Genomic DNA, 16,864 nt, shown 5'->3' on the forward strand with positions numbered 1-16,864 from the left:
ACAGAGGTTGGTACTATGACCTGTGTAGTGTAACAGAATACACCAGTAATACAATAAAATAAGAAGACGGAATCACTCTCTAGGCTGTTTTTGAGGAGCAGACAATTTTTGGACAATTAATGCTACTAAACTAGAAAAACTTGGTGGGACACTCACAGATTCCAAACATTTTAACCCCAGATTCCTAGCATTTTAAAATGTTAACACTGCATGTCAGTCAGCAAACAAATATGTTTATGTTTAGAAATACCTGCATATACATTGTGTACATGTAGGATTTGATGACATGCTATTGCAGTGTATGGCTTAGGGAGGCAGTGTTGATCTTAAATTAGACATAACATAATACTGTTCATGCATGTATTCACAGCAAGACCTTGGTATGTGAAGCTCAGTTTTGAACCAGTCTTAATCACTAGCTTTATTAAATGGACTGAAACAGGCTAATGTATCAGTCAGATACAAGGGCAGTATAGGTGATCATTGATATCAACTCTCAATGTGCTAATGGGCAAATACATCTCAAAACATATTGATTACACTCTTTATAATGTTTTCAGCAGGACCAATGCCACAAAGTATCTGAATGAGTGGCCTCCAAAGACTTCCTACATGTGGCCACACTCCTCAGTATGCTCAGGAGAGATTGTTCTCATGGCAGCGGCATTTTCAGGACTTAGGAGTCTTTGTCTGGCCATCAACAAAAGCCTTTGGATTACTGGCAAGGCAGGCTCACAGTGCAGCTGCGTGCGTGTATGGGCAGGTCAGTGGAATGACTGGAGCTCCGGTGGGCTAAGCGCTCGAAAAAATGCAGTTTGGTGAGATTGCAGATTAGGAGGGAGGGAGGGGAGTGGGACAGGTGCTGACTCCACGGAGGCAAACAAAAGGCACACTTCACTTTCTTCAAGGCTCAGGCAGGAATCTAAAAAGTTGTGTGTAAATCTGATTTTATGACCAAAGGAGGTGTTTTTCTCATGATACCGTCTACAAAAGAAAATGTTGAATGAAGCAAAGGCTTCTCTGAACACTGTGAATTCTGTGGTGATATCATATTTTCCACTTTCTACTTCTAAGACAGGCCTACCTGTGAACACACACTCCACCTGCAGGACAATAACAACACTCAGTGAATGAGGGCTTTCGATTGGCTCCGGCTGCAGCCAATCTGAATGCAGGAAATGAGTCACAGGGAAGCCACTGCACCTATCCGCACTCACCTGATACTTTACCTGGCTGAGCCCAGACCCAGCATCTCATTACCTTTCCAATACAATCTATAACTAAGGCGCACTGTGTCCTGTAAGCTCCAGCAGTCAAGGTGTTCCTCTGCGTTTGGCTCCTCTCAGACAAAGACAAGGAGCCATGGCTGTGGCTAATTTCCACTACATTACTCGGATGAGCAGCGGCTTTAAGGTCTACATTTTAGAAGGTACGCTTTATTATCACTTTTCTTTTACTGCCGTATGTTGCTTGATGACTGTGAATACTTGTATTACTTTGATCAATGGAATTAAGTCTCTGCTGTGGTTATCCTACAACATTTTAGTGTTACATACTGACATGTTTAGATCTTATGTAATGTCACAGCCTGATATAATATCTGTGTTCATTAAAGTGGCATTTACCTTAGTTCTGTGCATGATATTTATGTAAATACAGGTTTAAATGGAAACTATCAGACGGCATGACAGTCAGAGGGAAGATATACACTGGCAAGCCTGTGGAACTTTTAAAATACACTATGTTCAGCTTTTTGCCATAAAGAAATTTTATGTATTCTACTGAGGATAAAGGGCTCTCTATTAATACTTATTGGCTTTCAAGCTCCTCGGGATTGAATTAAGATTCTGGATATGATGTTGTCACCCACAACTGTGCTGGTTTTCTCTTGGTTCTTCATAAAAATCTGATTGAAGACAGCAAAACACAAGGTCAGGCAGCATATTCCCTTTGCTAATAAGGAAGAAATATCTATGCCTGAGGCATTAGAAAATCAGCATAGGTGTGGTTATACCTGCCCCCCCTCACCCCACCCCTCCTTCTCGGTGGCACTCAGTGTGTGAAGGAGCAGCTCAAAGGTGTTGGAGTGTTTAGCTGTATGGAAATGTGTATTGGAGCAAGCAGTTTGAATGTGGAGACCCCGTGAACACATCTTTTTGTTGTTTCAGTTCAAAGCACTGAATCAGCTGTTGTTTCACTTCAGTAAAGTGGAAGACGTTGTTGTGAGTGGGTGCTTCTCCAGCACTGAATGGTTGATTTAAATATAGTTGAAAGACTCCCGCCGCCCCATCAGTGAGGACTTTCAGGTGTTAACTGAGCATACAGTCAAACAATGGGCCAGGTGTAATTATGCTGCCGTCACGTTTTCAGACAATGCCCTGTGTTTTGACTGTATGCATGACTGTTTTGAACATGTGAGCGTGTCGATGTGAGACAGGAGCGCCAACTGGTTTGGCTAAGTTTTACTCCTGTGGCTTCAATTGAAATTTTAGCAAGAGACATAAACCTTGCATTGTTTGCACCTTGCACACACTGTGGTCTCCAAATCATTTTGTGAATTCGACATGTAGTCATGCACGCCTCTGTGACATCAGCAGCTTCATTTTGATGTGTTTCAACTTGTGTAATTGGAAAAATCCAATGTCTGCCTGTGTGAGTGTGTATTAACCTTGATGGCCCTTTCACAAATGGTTGCCGCCCATATCAGGGTCCTGAGTAACCATTGTGGCACCCCATGATAACAAAACATGTTGATTGTGCCCTTTAGAGTGTGCGACAGGGCTGAATGCCAAGTTTATGCAGAAAAACAACATTTACCGTTAGCACTGAATCAGCTGTGTAGTTTTGTAATCCTGACTGATCAGGTAGATCGAGTTCTACAGCTTAACGGAGTTTACAATTAACGGTGACAAAAAAAAAAAGTTTTCCCACGAATAGTAGTCATGCAGGTTGATGTCATGGATCAAAACAAGCAGTTACTCATCACTGAGTGTCACACACCATTATCAATAGTAGTGGTATTAGGGGTAAAATCATCAGTGCCAGTATATGTTTGAGTGTGAACTTATTGGTTCTAGTAAATAAGCTGTACCCAAAACACATGTGGTATTATTTTACGTATTTGTTTAAGCATGTTATTCTAATTTTGTGCTTTAATTCTGTCCATCAGGTCAGCCCCACCTCAGAAGCGAAGACAGATACAGACACATCACAAATGACCGGGTCCGAGCCCCAACAGCGTATCCGGTCAAACGCAAGCGCAGCCATGAGAGAGGTCTAACACTGGAGGAAAGGTTGGTGGAAGTGTTTTTTTTATTCACATTTCCAATAATACAGAAAAAAAACATGATACGTGAAATGCAAATTCTGTCAAAGAGATGTGACATTTTCTGGTGAACAACTGTTTCAGGCGAGAGCGAGTGCTGAGCAGGAACAGTGGTAAGGTGGCCCAGAGAACAGCACCAGCCCCGGCTGTGTTTAACAGCCCACAGAGCCCCACATCCACCTGGAGTCCAACACCCAGCCCCACCAGCCCTCTGCCCACCCACGTGTACTACACACCAGTCATGGATGAACCACTTGCCCTCATCAAGAAACCAAGAAAGGACCCTGAAAACACAGAGGAAAAGTCCAAAAGCAGTGCTACCACTCAAATCCAGGTAATTCAACCATGCTGCTTCTGTCTTCAGCATCTTCAGTGTGATTTTTTTCACAGCTCAGGGACGTTTGGGCTGCATTAACTCATGAATAGTGACAGTACTGTATATCCCTTTGTAGTGTCATTGTAGCTCCAGGCTACCCACAGCAGTGGTACATCTCCCCTCTGTAGTCTGTGAATGCATCTACACAGTCATCCCACTTCCAAGTGGAGTGTATACAAGCCTAAGCTTGTCCGAGCTATGCAATCCAGCCGGATTCAGGAAGAAAATGTGAGCAATGGAGGGAGGAATGCCATCAACAAGACCAAACAGACTGCTCTCTCTTTGACCTGTTTATGCCACCACACTGGGAGTGATCTGACTTTCATGGGCAAACCCAACCTGTTTAATCGGTTTTGAAATCATTTCGTTTTCAAACTGAAAAACAGAGGACTCGGTTTTTCCAGTAATGGGATTAAGTGCACAGTCAGGTTTAAGCAATATTAAAATAATAACACAAATTCTGTGGGGTGAGAAAGAAAAGCGAGGCGTTTTCTGTGTTCCTCTAATCTAATTAATAACTCATCTCTCTTTTTTCTAATTTTGTTTTTTTTTTTTAGATGCGTCCCTCTGTGATCACATGTGTCTCCTCAATAAGAAACCCCACCTGCAGATCTGAGGTGCACAGAGGCCACTCATCAGGTCAGTCTCACACACTTATCAGTCATCTCACCCGCCAGACAATCACTCCCTAAAGTCATCGCATATGCATCATAAAGTAGATATCCGCTCACTTTTACTGACTCACTGAGGTGTGTGTTTAACGCCCGCCAATCGTCCTTTCTTTTCCAGTGGTTTCCAAATGCAACTACGATCACGTGGTCGAAGAGCACTTCCAGAGGAGCCTCGGGGTGAACTACCAGAAAGCTCACCCACAGCAGCTCTCCATCAGCGTGTCCGTCGATGACCACTTTGCCAAGGCTTTGGGAGACAAGTGGCTGCAGATTAAGTCCAAGTCTTCCTCCTGTTCTTCCACACCTCCCAGCAGTCCAAGTGTCACTCACTCCCCCACCCACAGCCACAGCCCAAATCAGTCCCACAAAGAGTCCACCAGCGGCTCATCGCCAACTTGCAGCCACTGGTCTGTCAATTAAAGCAGAAATGACCTCTGATATGAGGAAACTGGACGTTTAACATTTCACCCTGCTTGCTGAGCAATGGAAATGCCAGTGCTAGTGTTGAGAGGGCAAGCTAACAGATGCAGGAGGGCTGTCACTTTGGACCTCTGTGTGTCCAAATTCAAGACACATTGATGCAGACAAATGTAGCATTAATCCTTGTTTTGTTACATTTTTATCCTGTGCTTGTCGATAGCCTCTGAATACCTGAGATACTGTAGATGGTGATGCGGGACGATTGAAAAATCAGCCAAGTAATCCTTTACATTTCTTTGATTTTGTGTCATTCTTTAATGCAGCCTGAATGCCACAATTTCACTGTATTATATTTATATGCTGTTAAACCTGGGTTCCCTATAGTCTAAATGACTAGCCTATCTGCTGTGTAACATTATGCTTATGAGCTATACACAAAGACTTTTGAAAAGACCTTAAAAAAAATAAAAATCTGAAAATTCTTAAATAGTTTTGTGTTTTTGTCATTTGTAAAAGCATATCACAGTGTCATGTGTCAGAAAGACATTCCATAACAAGTGGAAGATATTTTTTGTTCGAATTTATTCCGAAAACGAATCCAGAGATGTGACAAAATGAAAGATTCGGCACCTCACGTACACCTTGTAAAAACTGGACAGGGTGGTGCACCAGACAACCTGATTTCAGTAATGAGTCAGTATGTGTCTATAACACATCCGGCGCACACACAGCATTTTACACAGAGCTGTTACCACACACTGAGGGGAAATTAAATGTCTGTATATGAGCAATACATTCGGGACTTTTTCCTGTAAGTTTGAGGGAATGTGAGGGTGCATGTTCCAGCAGGCACCAGGCCTTGTGTTCTGACATTCCTGTCTCCTGAGAAAATGACTCTGTAAGATCCTACAGATCCTGTTTGGCAAGGGATAGGAGGGAGGGAAGCGGGGAAGGAAGGGTTGGGCTAATATACGCCTGAGCATGAGAACCAGCCGTGCTCTTCAGTTACTTATTTGCATGCCCTATCTTGTCTACGTTTTTTTTTTTAAAATGATATGCAACATTAAAAAAGATTCCAAAACTTCTGTCTTTCAAATTACAGAGTTGGTCAAGTTTAAAGAAGTTGGGAAATAACCTGAATGTTCTGACAAGTTGAACATCTTGGGAAGACAGTTGTAAATCAGGGGTGAACATGAGGAGGAAAGAAAGGAGACAAAGAAGAAAAATGTGAACTGAATGTGATTTTTACATCAAAAATACTAAAGGTTAACCATTAAATAGGAATAAACTAATGTCATTGGATGGTTTGAGATGGTTTTGCGACATCTGCACAAAACCTTTTAAAATCCACTGCACAGTAACACAAAGTTCACATCGAACATATCTTGCAGCAAATCCATACATACAGGAGCCAAAAGCCATCACACTGCCGATTATTACTTCACCTCATTAAGTGATTAAACCGGTATTTCCACATGCAGTATATTCATTAGCCAGTGTAACATGAACAGAGGCAGTGGTGCCATCTAGAGGCTCTTTGACGAACCTTAAACGTCTGACATTGTCAATGACAAACGGTCTCATGTTGCAAAGCACAAACAACTACAAGCTCAGTTGTGCGGGTAAACTTGTTGAATGGCGGATCTCATTTGACAGAGAGACCCTCAGAAATAAGAGCGAGAGAGAGAGAGAGAGACAGAGAGAGGGAAAGGTAAGACTTACTACTAAGAAGCAACTCCATGACAGGTTAGAACAGCTGCGTGTCACACTTCATTCATTAGCCTTTAATCCACTTCACACATTATTGACAATGCTTTGCTAGAGTTGAACATGGATTGTGTTTGTCAAGGTGTTAAGTTTATGTGTCTGACACTGCTAAACAAAATAATTTATGATATAATTCTGTGAGATTATATCAGTGATTATTTTGGATTAGATGAAGTTAGAGGGTGTTTGTAGATACACTCGCTGTATTTAACACACCAACCACAGTAACATGCAAGTTCACTGTTTAATATCAATAAAATATCTTCAGCTGTTGTGCTTTGTTCTTCATCAAGTTGTAAATGGCAGCTACGACATGGCCATGAGAATGTGAGGGGGGAAACTTCTCATGCTGCCGCAAAACAAATGCACATTGTTGTTTGAGACGACAGTGACAGATGATTACGATCCTGAATACCTCAAACACGACAGAAAACAGCGTTTAACTCTGCTTTACAATGGCAGTAGTAATTAAATGAGCATCACAACACGGAGGATTGGCTAAGCCCTCTGAGAAAGTTCTTTCACTTTGTCTGGTCTGTCAAACATTAGATCACTGTCAACAAATCAAGCAGGTTTTATGTACATAATCAAAATTACGACTCTAATCTCATGAGAATATGATTGCCAGGAATGACTGTGTATCTACTGTGTATGATTCATTTTCAAAGTTCTTGTTCAACCCTTTTGTATTTAAATGATAGTTATCGAGCATAATTGCGTAAAACTGAGTGATCATGATCCTAAACTAGCTTCATCTAAGCCACAGTAGCAAGTCAATATGATATTGAATTATAAAAAAAATGAAAATGCTATGTTTTTCTACATGCGTGGACATGCAGCTCATGAAGCTGTGTTTCAAGTAACCTCAACAGTTTTAATAGACAACCTTCACAAAAGAGAGCTCACAGTGCATATCAAAGGAACAGCTGTGCAGCTCGTAAACCCTAAACTTTATTTTGAAGGATTTGGCAGGTTTAAATCATACATCTAAGGACACATTATACAAACCAGTGTGGAAACTTTGTTTAGGGATTTAAAGTATAGTGATGTCTATTGACTGTCCTGGATGTAACAATGTGGTTTCTCTGCTGTTTCATCTCTGGTGCTTCATCTCTGGTCTTTGGACTCTCTCTGTTCTATGTAACACATTAATTTCTCTTAATCCCATGACTGCTGTATTTAGAATATTACCATTGGATATCAATATATATGATCCTCAAAGAAAAGCATCACAATTAACACTCAAGAAATGGAAGTCTGACCAACCTAAGAAGTGATATCTCTACTACAGCTGGAGCTAGAATCATACAAACTGCAAGGACTGGTCTACAGATACCATAATATATGAATATAATTTATAGCATATGTAAATAAACTAAAGATAACTTTTATTATAACTAAAGACATTTTATCTGTATGGAAGTGTGTATGGGTGAGAACATACATTTAACACTTGCTTAATAAGCCATAGATGTATATGGCTGATATGCTGTAACCTGTGTTGTATCAGTGTGGTTACAGGTATGTGTATGTATGGGCATGTTACATACCCACACAGGTTACAATTAAGGCAGATATTTGTCCTTTTCTTTTTTATTTACACATATAAACAGCTCAGATGCAGTGAAGGTTGAAAGTGTGCTGACAGTTGCCACCACCTTCACATTTCTTTTCAGTGGAATCGTGAGTCACTTCCAGTTCGACCTGTCACATGCTTTGGTGAGGTCAGAATATTCCACATGGGTGGCACTTGTGCACACGGGTTGAATCGTGGGAGGTCACAGATCCAAACTACATCATCCAGCAGACTCTAAATAAATGAGTAATGAAGAGGAACTTATCAGCAGATTTGGAGGCAGTGTAGCATTTCAGACAATGCTCACTTCTGCTGACAGTGGAGGTGGCCTGACAGTCCAGTTTCACAGTGAACTGACTATCCATGGTGATTAACAGGTTGATTAGTAACAAGGTTTGTGAATGTTGCAGCCACACTTGCTTAATGAGCGACACACACTGTAGGGGATTCTCCACAACCTAAACTTTAGCTCAGTGTGAGAACATAGTGATGGAGAACATTTTCCAGACACGTAACATACTTTAAACAAGGCTATAGCACAATACACACGTCAATAGTTGCAACTTGTCCTATTTTTTTTAGCATTAGTGTGCTTCAAATGTTAAGCTTGTCCAGTAGGTGGCGCCAGAGTTGAGGCCATGTTGTTAAAAGCTCACTCTGGTCTTTTTGACACACATGGCTCCTCACTGACAGAGTTTGATCATCAGTCTAAGCTGCAAATTGTCTTTCTTATTCGTATTTATCCAGAGTCAAACTATACATAGTATCCAGGAATATGACACTGATAATAAACATTGGCTACCATAAACACACTGTAGCCTTAAATGTGTCTTATTATTCTATTAGAAGAAGAGGATATATTTAGACAAAAACAACAGACATCTGTGTCTCTCCACGGTGGTTCGGGGAAAAACATCATTTGAGGATTTTAGGTTCATAAACGGTAAATCAACATAATCAAACACAACTATAATTATTTCCCCCTGTCAACAGAGCAGCTAAACATTAGCTTCTAACAGCAGTGGTCCCATGACCGGAGTGGGGAGGCGTGTCAGCCCGACCAGCTCAATATATAAACCAGCCTCCGCCAGGAGCCTGCAAACATCTCATGCTGGAGGACTGCGCTCCTCCGCGGCTCTGAACGTCCAGCTGGTGAGCGCACACTGCGGCCGGCCGGAGCTGAGCACCACACGCACTTCCACTTTGCTCTCACATGTGAGTAATTGTCTGTTTTGGGGTTTTTTTGTTTGTTTGTTTGTTTGTTTGTTTGTTTGTTTGTTTGTTTTGTTTTTTTTTCTCTCTTTAATTTCCTCTTTTTGCTGTGCGGTCACTCCATTTGAATTATGCAAGAGCAGCTTAGGAGATTAACATACCGCTATTTTCTATAGTGGTGGTGAAGTGGTTCACAGTGACTAACCGCTGACGGCGAGCAGGCCAGTTATTCTCTTCAGCTCTGAAGTCCCCTTTTTGAAGTTTCAAGTGGATTTATCTGTGATTTTCACCACTGTTATTATGTAAGGCTCTCCGTGCACCTGCTGCATGTTCAGTCAGAGTGTAACTCGGGCGTATCGGAGAGGTCCTACAGAAAAAATAACTAATTTCATCGCTTAAATGGATTTCATTACATTTAAAGTATTGGCTATGAATGGTCTAAAATCTTAGAAAATCCTATCAAAACACCCCAGGAGATTAAACACACGCACCTTACTGTAAAGTCACTATAGTACAAGATGTGTCCAACATGAATCCTTGTATAAGTTTTGAATGTTACAATAACACTAAGAACATATTTATATGATCAACCCTTAAACTATAAAGGGTATAACTAACAAACTATTAACTATGTATTTTTATTTGCGGGCAACTGATGCTCATAAAACCTACTTCCTGTTGTTGTGAATAAAAATCATGAATAAACAAAGACAAGGAAAAAGTGTGGGTCCAACCACACTCAGCTGCAGTCGTGAGTTTAGATACTGACCAACTCATGTCATGGTTAACTCAGCTCTCCACAGCCTCCTGCTCAGACAGACAGCTCGACACTAATGTTATGCTCTGGGAAATTCATGCCAAACTTGAATGTAGCTCACGCCAGTAATGACTTATAACTGATATAAAACACTTCATCATAACCACTTCTCTCTGCCATAGCTCACTAAATCATGCCTGCAGAACAAAATGACGCGCGCCGTTTGGTCTTGCCAGCTAGTCTTGGGCTTGTAATATATGCAACTAAACTCACTCTTTATTTTTGGACCAGTTTATAAGGAATAGTAACCACTTACTCATGTGCTTGTGTGTTTTTGCAGTGTGTATCATCAGAGACTCGCTGTCGCAATGGATCTCTCTACCATCTCTATGACCTGTCATTTTATGATGAAGCCTGCACACAAACCCTGCATACCTAGCTAGCAATAAATTTAAATTCCTTCCCATTAGTGCCTTTAGAGCTGGACTAAAGGTTTTTAAATCCTTTTTGTGGTCAAAATTTATTTATAAACACATATTACCTCATAAGTCACTGTCAAACCACAATAACTTGGTTTGGTTTAACTGATAATTTTGATTAAATTAAATTGCAAGTAGTGATGGATACAACTACCCTAGCAACCCTGGCTGCTGCCACTACCGTGGCTCTGGCCTCGCAGTCTGACATGTCAGGCTACTTGTGGCTGTTGGTGATAGGCTTCATCATTGCCTTCATCCTGGCTTTCTCTGTGGGGGCAAATGACGTGGCCAACTCCTTCGGTACGGCAGTGGGCTCCGGGGTGGTCACCCTGCGGCAGGCCTGCATCCTGGCTACTATCTTTGAGACAGTGGGCTCAGTGCTGCTCGGAGCCAAAGTCAGCGAAACCATCCGACAGGGCATAATTGACGTCCAGATGTACAATGGCTCTGAACATGTCCTGATGGCAGGATCAATAAGTGCCATGTGTGGTAAGCACTCATGTGCATGTATTTTGCTTGAATGGTGATTCGAAAATAATAATTTACATGTGTGACTAGTGCATTTTCAGATCGTGAGCTCAGGCCTCACTCGTGTTTTTGTGCTACAGGCTCTGCTGTGTGGCAGCTGGCTGCATCATTCCTGAAGCTCCCCATTTCTGGAACCCACTGTATTGTTGGAGCTACAATTGGCTTCTCCATGGTAGCCAGAGGTCACCAAGGGGTCAAATGGATGGAGTTACTGCGCATTGGTGAAGATGCTTTGTTTTTCTGCACATTTGAAAACAAGTGTCTGTTAGATCTGAAATATACGTGTGGCTAAAAACTAATCAGTCTGCTGCTATCCAAAGTGGCGTCCTGGTTCCTGTCACCCGTGCTATCAGGCATCATGTCAGGAATTCTCTTCTACTTTGTTCGCAAATTCATTCTGAATAAGGTAAGATCTTTCTTTCAGTGTACATGTAAGAAGTGTAGTTTGAAGTATTCAGAATCAATTCTAAAGTATAAAACTACTCCACTACAAGTGAAAATCCTGCACTCAAAATGATACTTCTGTACTAAAAGCACAGAAATACTATTAGCAAAATGTAAGTAAAGTATCAAATAAAAATACTGATTCTGCAGAGAAATGTTTCATGCGACTTATATATTATTATAAATTACATTAATACATTTTTAGAAGTGATGGATCAGTGCTTAAGCAACATTTTACTGTACTTAGAGGTGGTCCAGTGGCTCCCAGCTCAGGGGCTAGGCCCCTCCAAAGGGTCACAAGATAAATCTGAAGGGTGATAAGATTACTGATTGGAAAGAAAGGAATAAAAAAAAAAAAAATCTTCCCCACAAATTCACATATTTTACACACATATTCATTTTTTGGGACTTTTGTCTAATCTTAGCTTTTTTGTGAAATATTGTAAAACTTTATGTCCTTGAACCTCAGTTGACCAACATTTGTTAAACATTAACCATCTGAGAAGTTAAAAGGGGAAATGTCTCTTTAGTGGAACTGCGAACAACAGCTCATAGACATCTGAAAAATGACCCAAAGTAAACTCTGCTTTGTTATATAGAGTTTCAAGCCAAAATGCCTGGGAACCCCTGGATTCCTATTTAATAATGTATTTTATTTATAAGCTTTTATAACACTTTTTTAAATTTAAAATCCCATTCTGTAAAGTAAATGCTAACTCAAATAACTCCTTCTCCTACCTAAAAATTGTTCTTAAGGAATACTTTGACTTTTTTGAAAATGAGTTTATTCACTTTCTTGGTAAGAGTTAGATGAAAACACTGACACAACTCTAATGTATGTCAAATATGTTGCAAACTGGCTAACTTAGCTTAGCACAAAGACTGCTAGCTCTGTCCAAAGGGTAAGCACATGTAAAGCACATCTAGCACCCGTCTTGTTTGTTTAATCTGTACAAAAAATGAAGTGTAAAACCATAAACTAAACCACAAACTAGTCTTTGAGCTAAGTCTCATTAGCTGACTGCTGGCTGCTAGTTTCTTGTACAGACATGACAGTGATGTCAGTCTTCTCATCTAACTCCCAGCAAGAAAGCAAATATTTCCCCAAAAGTGAAACTTATCCTTTAAGTACAGTTTTTGAGTAAGTGTAATTAATTCAACTGTACCAGTGGAACTGGCACAGAGTTTGACATATGACCGAGATACGTCTCATTTCCACAGACTGACCCTGTACCCAATGGCCTCAGAGCTCTACCTATCTTCTACGCTATCACCATGGGAATCAACCTGTTCTCCATCATGTTCACGGGAGCACCATGTGAGTATCCCACCCACGCGCTACACCAATGCTTCTTCTGACGCTTGCTTACTGCACTGCATTAACACAGCAGCTGCTGAAATCCCTGGAGCAAGATGAGGTCTGAATAAGTGTGTCACTGGAGACACTGAGGAGAGTTGATGACAGTCTTCTTAGGACAAAAGCAGGTGACGAAAAATGAGGAGACCATTGTATACATTTTTATGCATGTTGGATTATTCTCAGACATTGTGGGCATTATTGTTCTTGAAGTCTCTGGCATGTCTGTCTCATGATTTATACCACAATTTAAAGGGCCAGACTCTAATTAAAAACAGAGTTAAAGCAGGCAAACACAACAGGAATAAAATAAAACCAGCTGAATAAGAATCTGAAAAAGGTGCAACTATTAAATGGAAAATCTCCATTCCTTTTTGTTTCATTTGCAGGATTGAACTTATCAAGAAGTCAACTGGCCTGGATACAGAAAACCTTTTTTTTTCATTTTCTTTATTTAAGAAGAGATATTTCCTGCCTACGCACTTCAGCTGTGTATGCAGTTATTAATGTCTGTGGCCATTATGGCATAGTTGTTGATGAAAGCCACTTCCTTTACTGTCTGGCTTTTTATTTGTGGTTAACCTGCTGTTGTCCACAAGAGCTATCAGGTAAGTTGTGTCTATAAGGGAGAAATTTAATATTGTCATATTAACCTGCATTAAAGCCGTCTAATTCTAGCAGCAACAGCACTTTAGCTATTCCACGAAGCAATAAAGGAAAAGTGAAATACTAGAAGTGTCCTTAACAGAATGTACTGTGAGTATTTTATCACTGTGCTGCAAGACCGGTCTCTTTCTCTCTATCTGATTGGAGGAGGGTGTACTCTCACTGATACTGTTCTCTGTAAAAACATATTGAGGCATTGGAGCGGGGCATTGAGACATTTTATATAATTCTCAATAAATCACCTGACCACAGCTCACGAGACAGGAGGAGGTGTTTTCTTGGAATTATGAAATAACAGTCAATGTTACTATACTTATAAACTTGGCTAAAGTGTACAGGAGTGTGTTTTCTTGGAATTATGAAATAACAGTCTATGTTACTATACTTATAAACTTGGCTAAAGTGTACAGGAATGTATAAGCAGTAACATTTTTTCTCACTGTCGTCAAAGGGACCAGACAGAGGGAGCTTTGAATAGATTAAAGAAGTAGTTAAGTTGCTGTTTCCCCTTATCTAAGACACAGTTCTTTCTCATGTTCCCGTCTTGTGTGCACAGTGCTGGGTTTTGACAGAGTGCCGTGGTGGGGGACACTGTGCATTTCACTGGGCTTTGCCTTCATCACAGCTTTGGTTGTTTGGTTCGTTGTCTGTCCACGTCTCAAGAAGAAAATCAAACGTGAGTAAATCTTGTACCTCTAGACTTCCACTTACAAATGCATTCTGAATAGAAATCAGCTTTATGCTTATTGCACAAGTTTGTATGTGACACACTTGATCTCAGCTGAACGCTGTAATGTACCACAGGAGAAACAGCTGCTGCCCCATGTGAAACTCCACTAATGGAGAAGAACTCCAGCAAACCTGCCCAAGCAGAGCAGCCGTCATTACCACATGACCCTCAACCCCAGACACCTCCAGCAGACAGCCAGAAGGTCGCTTTCAAACTTGGAGGTTCCGAGGAGGCTGATTTGGACAACAATGATATGGAGACGAAAGACTTGGATATCAGCAATGGTGAGAAACAAATGTCTTGCAATTAAAAACCTAATTTGTGCCTAATTTGACTTTGTAAATCTCAAAATATTTCACCTCAGTGGTTGAATTACAATAAACCGTTTGTTTTTTGAATAGGTCTGAATGGCACTGTTGGCCCCATGGTGATCACTGACCCTCACAGCGGACGGTCCCACACGATCCACAAGGACTCCGGCCTTTACAAAGACCTGCTACACAAGCTGCACATGGCCAAAGTCGGTGACTGCATTGGTGACAGTGACACAGAGGAGCGGCCCATCAGGCGCAACAACAGCTACACCTCTTACACAATGGCCATTTATGGTATCCAAGGAGATCCTAAATACAAGGACCTGGATAGTGGGCTTCAGAGAAGATCAAGAGTGGACAGTTACAGCAGCTACAGCTCAGCCGTGACCGGCGGGAGCACAGTCCAGGATGGGAGTGTGACTCAGGAAGCTGGCATGGACCTCACTGTGGAGGAGGATGAGCTGGAGGTCGACCAACCAGCTGTCTCCTTGCTTTTCCAGTTCCTGCAGATACTCACGGCGTGCTTTGGTTCCTTTGCTCACGGAGGGAACGACGTCAGGTAGGCAAGGGTGTCTTTTTTTTCTGAGGAATTTATCTGTGATTTTTATTCAGAAAATTTACATAAGCCACTTTTATCATTAGCAATGCGATTGGCCCACTGGTGGCCCTCTGGCTACTGTATGAGAGCGGCTCCGTGGTGTCCAACTCACCCACACCCATCTGGTTGCTTCTTTATGGCGGAGTGGGCATCTGCACCGGTCTCTGGGTATGGGGCCGCAGGGTGATCCAGACCATGGGCAAAGACCTTACCCCCATTACACCCTCCAGGTATGCCACATATTTTCATCTTATAACAGCAAAAAGAAAATCTTAAATATCTGATAGTCAAAGAAGATTAACACGTTTTCTCCCAATGTAGTGGTTTCAGCATCGAACTGGCTTCGGCAATCACAGTTGTTGTGGCATCCAATATCGGTCTTCCTGTCAGCACAACCCACTGCAAGGTAATCAGACTCAAAAGTCTGAACTTCCAACCCAGTAGATGATAATGATAATCAAAAGAAGGTTCAGCTTTGAGCATACCTATGTTGCGAAAGTACTATCTGTTCTTGAAACCACTGGCACTGTGATCACATCTGCTGATTAACTCATATCATGGGAACACAGGTGGGATCTGTGGTGGCGGTGGGATGGCTGCGCTCCAGGAAATCAGTTGACTGGCATCTGTTCAGGAACATCTTCATCGCCTGGTTTGTCACAGTTCCTATCTCGGGGCTGATCAGTGCTGCCATCATGGCTCTCTTCACCTATGTTATTCTGTGAGCCTCCCACTGTCCAGCCCCACTGTTCTTTCAACTGACAGGCGTCCGCCAAACAAGTTTGTTTGAATGACTGATAAAACTGTGCAAATGAACATTTGTTCTCCATCAACGATGTTTATTATATCATTCACGATCATTTCAAGGTCAAACCAGTGATGTCATCTCACAGCAATGTGGCCATGAATGATCTAATGACACTGAAGTTTGTCATACTGTATATCCTTATGTATATTTGTACAAAAATCTATATGTATTAAAAATCGATTTATTCAGTTTTGACTGAAATAGAACAAACAGTTATATTCCATGTTTGTGTATTTGGACAGATAAAAAAAAAAGGACCTTTGCTTGATTTTAAGGGATTTCAATGTATTTTACTCATTATATCATTTTCCACTGCACCTTATTTAGTGTGGTGGTAAAAAAAAATACCATCATGATTTGGTTTTGTTTTGAATTGTTTTACAACCACAATTCCTCACAAAGATTTATTGATAAGTGAAATAACAAACACAAACACATGGTTTATACCACCATTCATGCAGCATGTGGTACTGGGGAAAAATAAAAGTTTAATATTGTTCTCAAGTGTTTCAGTTACATTTGTACTTTGCATTACCACACTTTGCAACTTGTGCAAGAACTAGAATAGGCTTGATATATTTTATAATAAACATTAAATGTAAATTGTAGTTTGAATCCAGTATAAATGATTTTTCTACTCATATATTTTATATCCAATTTATCATAATTCATTTGGGCTGTATTGGGTATGTATGTAACCAAATTACCTTGTTTTTTTATAGCATATGGTAACAACCATTGCAAATTACCCAGGCTATAAATGCTATGGTGTGTCGTAATAGATTATTCAGTAGTAGTACCATGCTGTTCCGTTGTAGCTTAAATAAATAAACAGG

At 40.9% G+C, this 16,864-nt stretch overlaps 2 protein-coding genes across 2 annotated transcripts; both read left to right on the plus strand.

The window, feature by feature from the left end:
• Positions 1-1,249: 1,249 nt before the first annotated feature.
• vgll4l (vestigial like 4 like) lies at positions 1,250-5,281 on the plus strand. The gene is made up of 5 exons (XM_071482383.1): positions 1,250-1,429; positions 3,170-3,293; positions 3,410-3,659; positions 4,259-4,340; positions 4,491-5,281. The coding sequence occupies exons 1-5, from the start codon at positions 1,363-1,365 to the stop codon at positions 4,790-4,792; spliced, it is 825 nt and encodes a 274-aa protein (XP_071338484.1). The 5' UTR covers positions 1,250-1,362; the 3' UTR covers positions 4,793-5,281.
• Positions 5,282-8,859: 3,578 nt separating this feature from the next.
• slc20a1a (solute carrier family 20 member 1a) lies at positions 8,860-16,527 on the plus strand. Its single transcript, XM_071482384.1, has 11 exons — positions 8,860-9,350; positions 10,445-11,072; positions 11,192-11,332; positions 11,432-11,517; positions 12,777-12,873; positions 14,135-14,254; positions 14,383-14,592; positions 14,710-15,181; positions 15,265-15,450; positions 15,542-15,626; positions 15,790-16,527. Exons 2-11 carry the CDS (start codon positions 10,724-10,726, stop codon positions 15,943-15,945), a joined length of 1,902 nt encoding a protein of 633 aa, XP_071338485.1. The 5' UTR covers positions 8,860-9,350; positions 10,445-10,723; the 3' UTR covers positions 15,946-16,527.
• Positions 16,528-16,864: the final 337 nt, after the last annotated feature.

The sequence above is a fragment of the Trachinotus anak genome, unplaced genomic scaffold, assembly GCF_046630095.1.
Source record: "Trachinotus anak isolate AG129_WGS33_773 ecotype Australia unplaced genomic scaffold, CSIRO_AGI_Tana_v1 ptg000008l, whole genome shotgun sequence".
NCBI lineage: Eukaryota > Metazoa > Chordata > Actinopteri > Carangiformes > Carangidae > Trachinotus > Trachinotus anak.

Coding starts and splice junctions, on each gene's coding strand:
- vgll4l (XM_071482383.1), top strand. CDS start 1,363: ATGGCTGTGGCTAATTTCCACTACATTACTCGGATGAGCAGCGGCTTT. Junction 1,430..3,169: donor TAAGGTCTACATTTTAGAAG/GTACGCTTTATT, acceptor TCTGTCCATCAG/GTCAGCCCCACCTCAGAAGC. Junction 3,294..3,409: donor GGTCTAACACTGGAGGAAAG/GTTGGTGGAAGT, acceptor CAACTGTTTCAG/GCGAGAGCGAGTGCTGAGCA.
- slc20a1a (XM_071482384.1), top strand. CDS start 10,724: ATGGATACAACTACCCTAGCAACCCTGGCTGCTGCCACTACCGTGGCT. Junction 14,255..14,382: donor TCTCAAGAAGAAAATCAAAC/GTGAGTAAATCT, acceptor AATGTACCACAG/GAGAAACAGCTGCTGCCCCA. Junction 15,451..15,541: donor ACCCCCATTACACCCTCCAG/GTATGCCACATA, acceptor CTCCCAATGTAG/TGGTTTCAGCATCGAACTGG.